Source organism: Carassius carassius, chromosome 44 (genome assembly GCF_963082965.1).
Source record: "Carassius carassius chromosome 44, fCarCar2.1, whole genome shotgun sequence".
In the NCBI taxonomy this organism is placed as follows: Eukaryota; Metazoa; Chordata; class Actinopteri; order Cypriniformes; family Cyprinidae; genus Carassius; species Carassius carassius.
In genome coordinates, this window is record NC_081798.1 from 1,838,110 (window position 1) to 1,846,409 (window position 8,300).

At 34.3% G+C, this 8,300-nt stretch overlaps 1 protein-coding gene across 1 annotated transcript; it reads left to right on the forward strand.

The window, feature by feature from the left end:
- Positions 1 to 6,623: 6,623 nt before the first annotated feature.
- On the forward strand, positions 6,624 to 7,992 carry LOC132126379 (uncharacterized). Its single transcript, XM_059537594.1, has 3 exons — positions 6,624 to 6,753; positions 6,835 to 6,888; positions 7,305 to 7,992. The coding sequence occupies exons 1-3, from the start codon at positions 6,708 to 6,710 to the stop codon at positions 7,844 to 7,846; spliced, it is 642 nt and encodes a 213-aa protein (XP_059393577.1). The 5' UTR covers positions 6,624 to 6,707; the 3' UTR covers positions 7,847 to 7,992.
- The last annotated feature ends 308 nt before the right edge of the window (positions 7,993 to 8,300 follow it).

Below are 8,300 nucleotides of genomic sequence, written 5' to 3' on the forward strand. Positions count from 1 at the left end.
TTGACGCAACCTAGCACTGATATCCTGAAAACCCATTAACAATTACTTATATTTAACCCACTTAATTAATCATTCAAATTGTTCTCTATATTTAAACATGAGTGTTATTGTTGCATATCACTTTTTATAATTAATTTATATCTCTAATGTGTGCTGTTATCACATTGTAAGTCTACTTTTCTATATTCCTGTTCTCATTTAGGAACATGTTATCTGTCAAAATGTCAACTCAAACTTGTGTATCTAATTTAGTTTTGTATCTTATAATATAATGTTTTGTTTCTCTTAATACTACTATTCTTTAAATCGAGCTGGTTTGTCAATCTCTTTATTATTACAATGTGCTTATTGCTGTGTTATTCTGAACTTGCTAAAATATTATACTTTAAATCACTTTAAAATCAATTAAAACCTGTTAGTGTCTGTTATTGGGACGTCTTGTGAAACTCCCATGAGCTCTGTGTTCTGAGCTGTGTTTGGAAATGACTTTCTTTTCCATGATCTGCTTGTTTCAGAATGAGTCTCTGTTTTCAGCAACCCATGTATGTGTGTTCAGGAGAGCAAACATACATTTGTGTTGCATTTTATTTTATTTTATATTCATTTATTCTTCATTCAACATTTTTTAAATTATCTATCATTTTATCATTTAAATACTAATCATTTGATTATTTGTCATTTATATTATGTATTTAAATATTATTATTAATTTTTCTTCTATCCTTATTGTTATAATCTTAGATTATAGATATTTGTTTTCATGAGTAAGAGATAAGAGAATGTCTCCTCAAGGTTTTTACCATCACATGTTGTGAAGCAGTAAATTTGTGCTGGTCAGATGAAGACTGATTATTGAAACATACACAACTAAGATTATTCAATAAACTCTGCTCATTTTTATCATGTACTATTTCTGCTCTTCTCTGGGTTTTTTCAGGCAACTTCTTGGCTGATAGAAGACCTCTAATACAGTTTTGGGTACCATATTTTTTGACATGATCTGAATGGATTGGATCTGATTTAAAGATCTGTTCTAACAAAGTGCTATCCAAAAATTGTCACAATATATTATATATATTATATATATATATATATATATATATATATATATATATATATATATATATATATATATATATATATATATATATATATATATATATATATATATATTAGGGATGCACCGATACCACTTTTTCCATTACTCGCCCGATAACGATACTTTTGTTTTTGGAACTTGCCGATAACGAGTACCGATACCGATATTTTTATTGCATTTGTACATTTTTTAAATATTGGGTAGAGAAACCAAAAGTGTATGTATAATGTTAGCTGGTTAACTTCATTTATTAAGTAGATACAGTCAAACCAAAATTTATTCAAAACACACCTTTAACATTACACATTATCACTGTTTAATCTCTATAGTTTAGAAGATGGTAATAAAATATCACAAGAACTCAGAGTTAAACTGTGTAAGAACAAATTCATCTTGATAATGTTAGATGTCTATCAATACTTAGTCAGGCAAACCTTAGCCTTAATGACTGCCTGTTGTCTCCTGGCCATGCTGTCATCATTTCATCGGTTCATTTAGGTGAAATGAAATCTTAAGTTTCAAAGCAGTTATAAAATTTTCTTTGCAATCAGAATGATAATGTGTTACAGATTAAGAAAAAGTATTATGAAAGTCAAATGAGGAAGACAAAAATTATGGTACTATGTTTTTTATTTTTTAATGATTCAGCCTTATTATTTATAGTCAACTCCTACTTTATGATTTAAAAAATATACTTATGTTGAAATCAGAGATGCTCAAACGTCCTATGCCCAGTGACGGTGGTGGAAAACTTCTGGTGAACGTGGTGCCTCCGCACATTGTAATCTTTAAATACTGCGACGCACTCGTTACAAATTAAACACATCGGTTTGGCGTTTGGATGTGGCGGTAAAATAAACAAGTATTTGTCAGTCCAGGCAGGGTTAAACTGGCGGTTTTCATTGGCAATTTTACGTTTCAATGTTGAGAAAGACATATTGATAGTAATCTAGGCTACTAACATTACCAGCACGCGCTCTGCATTGTTTGCGTTGTTGCTAGGCTACGTGGTCTGTAGCCTACTACTGAATGAGTTTACATAGGGATGTGCGTTTTTGGCGGGACCACGGGCTGGGCCATTTGGAGGTTGCTTCCGGGCCGCATGTGGCCCGCGGGCCGCCAATTGAATAGCCCTGGCCTACACACATAAATATTCCTACTTAAACAATCTTCCGATGCTCCCAGGATCCACCTGGCGCTGCAGCTCCTCCAGACAAAGATCCATAGACTCCACATTCTAGATTTCAATCCTTTCACTAAACTAAGTAGTTTTATTAATATCCTGTATCCTACTCTATCTCTATTAAACTCTTATCCTCTTAAGTATTCCAAATACTTATTTACCTTACCTTTAATATATATATATATAGGCCTATATATATATATATATATATATATTTCTTCATCATACCTTGTAGAATTATATATTACATGCTACACAGTTTCTTTTTCCCCACAGTTCCCACAAACAGTAGACCAGTCTCAAATATTCCAGTTATTATATTCTTTATTATTCAAGTTATTACAACCTCTTCTTTTCTTTTTCTACAACTTACACTTCTTTTAGTGTTTACTATTTTTTTATATTATATAAATGCCTTCCCTTATTATCTGTATTCCATGTTTCCTGCCATTCTTTAGTAATATTTTTCTTTAAAAAAAAAATAGATTTAATGTGGGAGGAGACTGGCCAGCAACCAGTTTCAGGTGTAGATGGTTAGTTCCAGAGGTGGAAAGAGTACAAAAATATTCTACTCAAGTAAAAGTACCATTACATTAATGAAATTTTACTTAAGTACAAGTAAAAGTACCAGTCTAAAAATCTACTCAAGTAAAAGTAAAAAGTAGCTCATTTAAAATTTACTCAGAGTAAAAATTACTTATTTACATTTTAACAGTGGGAGGGAGTCAAAATGGGACAGGCCAAGGGTGTCAAACTCAGTTCCTGGAGGGCCACAGTCCTGCACAGTTTAGATATAACCCTAATTAAACACACCTGATCCAGCTAATCTAATCATTTAGGTTTATTTGAAAACTACATGATATGTGTGCTGGAGCAGGGTTAGAACTAAACTCTGCAGGGCTACGGCCCTCCAGGAACTGAGTTTGACACCCCTGGGATAGGTCTATTACTCTCAAACTAGTTGTTTTTAATTAAAGGAATCAGTTATTTAGAATAAAACATTTGGGCTGTTACCAGGCAAATCAGTATCAACAAACTCATCTTTTAATGCAGAGGAAATGCAGAATATTCATTGGAAGTGGCATTTAGATGTATTACACTGTTTAGTGCAGGACAAGAATGCATTTAACCTGCAGTTACAAATGCATGAATAATGTTTAGATATACAAGACATAAAATGTTGAATACTCATTTGAAATGATAAGAAATTAATTATAAAAAAAAAAAAAAAGATACTTTAAATGTGAAATTAAAATGGCCAGTATGTGTCAGCAAGTCACTGTTAATAAGTGAGTCATTGCGATTGAACCGAATCATTTAAACGGTTGATTCATTCAGGAACGAAACACTGTCACGTTGCTCAGAGACGCAAAACTGTGCTTTGGTGGCTGTGTTTGGAATTATTTTCTGTTGTAGAAATAGAGCTAAAAAAGGCAATATGGTGTCTAAAACGCAAGTCTCTTAATTTACTTGTTTACTGAACTGTTATATATATGTATGTATGTATGTATGTATGTATGTATATATTCATGATGATTTTTGGAGGAAAAGACGGCCTTCTTTGTGTGATTTTGATTTAATATATGAAGTTATATAAATATGTGAATTTTCTGCCCCTATATCTTCAATTTTGTGATCATTCTAAATGCATTTTAGGAGACTGAATCACACAGTGAAAGAACGCACTATAAATGCGCGCGCATATCATTCAAACAAAAATTATGATATCACAGACGATATATATAGCACACTCCTCACCACTGTCTTTTTGGCTAATTTGTGCAAAACCTCTTGCTAAAATGTCAAAGTTTCATTTTAACCACCAATGCAACGATGCAATTATTTATCTTACCTCTACATTCTTGCGAAGGGTTGATGTCTTGTCGAGATTTTATAAGCTGCTAGTTTGGTCTACCTAGGCAAGTACAGCTTACACTACATAATAGAGCATACATATGGCCAGGGGTTCACTTCATTTCCTTCGAGTTCAACTTCAGAATATGACGGGGTTTCGTTTTCAGCGGTGTCTGCACCACTAACGCCTGTTTTGTCCGTCTGCATCTTTCTTGTGATTTTAGCGCCAGTTTGCCCTCCTGCCCATTATTTACTGACGTAGTTTCCAGGGAGCGATTTTTTTTTTTTTTTTTTTTTTTTTTTATGGGGGAGGGTGTGATGACACTTTTGGTCGTTACTCGTTTGGGGGTGTGTGTTGCGTCTGTGTCTCTGCAGGTGTCCTGGTGATTGCTGCGTGACTGGGAACACTGGTACACAGGAGGTTCTTTGCTCTTGACGGGTCTCCGCTCTTGATTGGGTCCCGTGTCAACTCTTCGGTCTTCCTGACTTGAGATGGATATAAAGAATGATTCATTTTATGCCTGAAGGTTAAATAAAGTTTAAATGTTTTAAAAATCACAAATGCACTCGTCTTCCCGTTATTTGTAGTTACCCCCTCAGGGTCATGAGTTCTTGCAAAAGGCCCAAAGATTTCTTATTCCGTACATCTGTTAAAAAATAAATGCCATTCTTTTGAACTTTCTGTTTATCAAAGAATTCTGAAATATTAATTATATACGGTTTCCACAAAAATATGAAGCGGTTTTCAAGAGCAGAACTGGATGCTTCAATTCTATTTAACTGCACTTTTTTCTTTTAACAGAACCATAATAATATTTTATATATTAGTAAATTGTATATATATATTAATCATAGTATCAGTTCTCTGATTAAAGTTCATCACTAGAAGTAATTAGGCAATATTCATTCATCAACAACTGCATTGAATTACATGAAATATAATTTTTCCTGAAGATCACGGATCTCGTACGTTTCCCATAAACTTCAGGGTGTTGCAAAAAAATCCCCAAACATTTCTTAAGTCTGAATGTCATAAAATGCCCACTGACATTTAGAAAGAAATGCAAATACAAGCAGAAAAATGTCTTCCTCTTTGTTTCTTCTTTGCTCCCAATGATCCTTTGCGCAGATTCTCTCAGTGTGGGCACATAATGATGCAGAAGGGCACTGGTCCCCTACACCCTTCAAAGCTCTCACACCAGAGGGTAAACCCTTTGAAGGGATTAGGGCATAGGGACGAGCCCTTCCGAATGGAATGTGGGATTTTTTAAAGTTTTATTCTCAACAGATCTTCAGTACAGCGGTTATTAAATGTACCGAAATCTCATTTGAAAACAAAAGGGTTCTTTTTCAGTCTATGTTCCAAAACAAGAAGAAGAAAAAAAACACTTACATTTACATGACAACAGTGTTTTTTGCAGGCTGGAAACATCACTATCGTCTTTGTCACACTACGTGTAAAGTCAAGGAGCGAGGAAACCAGAAATGCATGGAACACTCTTCTTAAAGTAATCCATAGGTATACACCGGTCAGACGGGAGCACAGGAAACACAAAGTTAGACGTACAATCTCTGAGAAAAACCAACAGCAAGGAGTAGGGCTTATAAACACAAGATAATTGGGGAAACACAGGTGCATGGAATGATACAATCAACATGGGACATGGAACACATGGATGGAAAACACAACATAATGAGTCCAGGGACGTGACAGTCTCTGTATAAACTACAAAGTTTTAAGAGTTTATAAAAATGGTGATGCACTGCACATTTGTATTACGTGTTCAGTCTATAAGCATGAGTGAGATCTTGACAAACAAAACGTTACATCAAAATGCTGATAATGTTACAACTTCTCATCCAAGAAAATTGCATGGACTGATTAAAACTGTAATTTACTGGAAATATTCCAGAATTTCTCTAATGACGCAGAAAGACTAAACACCCACACACTGAGTCTGGGAATCAGAGCCAACGCTGAAGTTTCAGTATATGATGATGAACTGGGCACCTTTCAATTTCATATTTTATAGGCACACTTCTGCAAACACATGCTAACAGGGTGTAGCCATCATTTCAGAAGTGAGGGCACAGAAATTGGCTAAGTCAAATAGACTGAAAATTAATTATAATAAAAACACATAAACTATATATTGTCGCAAATGTGCATGTATTTCCTTCACGTTTTTATACAGCTTAGCAACAGCGATAGCTGGATGCTTTTGTCCATATTAGGGAAAAAGTTAATTAATTAACCTTTTAAATATCTAAAGGAACCTGGATATGGAATCTCCATGGAGTCTTTCCAGTGGAAAAAAAAGTATTTTTATAAAGTGTTTATAAAAGTTCTCTAAACTAAGAAAAATATATATATTTTAGGAGCTGTTCCCAGCGTGAGCAAATTCTTAACAGACAAAACGTAGCATCAAAATGCTAATTTACTGGTAATTAAACCCACTGCAGGACTTCTTGTTTTTGGCTTTCACTTTCAGTTGCTGCCCTATATACTGTATATATACAAGGACACACCACCAAAGACTCACGGAGATTGTTAACTTGTGACATACTACAATGTCTAAAAGACTACAGTTAAGCCACGATGGACATGACGAATGTGGTAAGTGTATTTTAATACAAAGCTCGTTTTCTACACATGTGTGTCATTATCACTGCATTAAAGATAATATGTTATTTGCAGATGAAGACATTAGACCTTATACCAGACAATTTAACCATGGACATGGAGAAAACAGTAAGTGTATTGTAATAGTTGGTCTATATTTCTAACACAGACATTGCACAAACTCTACATTTTAGTGTTATTTGTTAATTTATTTATTCTATTTTGTGTATTCATGTACTTCTTTATGTCCTCAGTGTAGTTTGTTTGAAATACGTCTCTTTATTAAATCAAAAATATATTCTATATTATGTAAAAATATATTATTACTAACCTAATATGAAGATGTAGGCAATCCAAATCTCAGATTGAATCAGACCAAATACAGAAATATTAGCATGCAAGGTTGTGTAATATCAACTCGTCACATTTAAGGTTGTTCTAATGTTGAGCATTAAACGGTGTACATTTACATAAAGCTTGTTGTTTTTCTAAACACCTGTCTGTTTGCACTGCATTAAAGCTCATCTTTTTTTTTTTTTTTACAGGTGAAGAGTTAGACATGCTGTCTACCAAACAGTGGCAGAAAGATGGCATAAATGAAATTGATGAGGCTACTATCAAAAAGTCAGAAGTGCAAAATACGAAATCCTTACTTGGCATGATTGACACGTACGACAGACCAGCGAGTGCCAGTGCAGAAGGAGGTTATGCTGAACAAGACTTATATGCATCAGGTTTTGAAAACAAACCAGGAAAGAGGCTTCCCAAGGCTGGATACCTTGCAGAAGCAGGAGTTGGACGAGCTCGTGCTGAATACAGTGTATTTGAAGCTGAAGCCAAAGGTCCAAGTGCCTCATTTGATGCCGAAGCCAAACTGGGTAAACTCGGAGCAATGGCTCGAGCTGAAATTGCCAGTGCATCAGCTAAAGCCGGTCCAATTGGTGTGAAAGTGGGACTAGGCTTTGACACGGGTGCATCTATTGGTGTGGGTGGGATGGAGGCCAAAATCCTGGGAATTGGATTCTCATTTGGTTCAAAGATGGGATTATCCTTTCTGGGTTCAGAAGTGTCATTTTCATTCCTTTAGCCACAACAGGTATTCATTACCTTTGAATATTTATGTATAACATTTTACTATAAATTTATCCTAAAAATCTCTGTCTCAGTTTTGACTGCTCACATTAGAAATCACCACTGCAGAATCGTCTGCACATTTATTTGGCACAGGTTTTCTTGACGCAACCTAGCACTGATATCCTGAAAACCCATTAACAATTACTTATATTTAACCCACTTAATTAATCATTCAAATTGTTCTCTATATTTAAACATGAGTGTTATTGTTGCATATCACTTTTTATAATTAATTTATATCTCTAATGTGTGCTGTTATCACATTGTAAGTCTACTTTTCTATATTCCTGTTCTCATTTAGGAACATGTTATCTGTCAAAATGTCAACTCAAACTTGTGTATCTAATTTAGTTTTGTATCTTATAATATAATGTTTTGTTTCTCTTAATACTACTATTCTTTAAATC

Bases quoted from the DNA above. Each gene is read 5' to 3' on its own strand.
- LOC132126379 (XM_059537594.1), top strand. From the start codon at position 6,708: ATGTCTAAAAGACTACAGTTAAGCCACGATGGACATGACGAATGTG. The intron at 6,754-6,834 runs GTAAGTGTATTT...TGTTATTTGCAG, and splicing joins CGATGGACATGACGAATGTG to ATGAAGACATTAGACCTTAT. The intron at 6,889-7,304 runs GTAAGTGTATTG...TTTTTTTTACAG, and splicing joins CCATGGACATGGAGAAAACA to GTGAAGAGTTAGACATGCTG.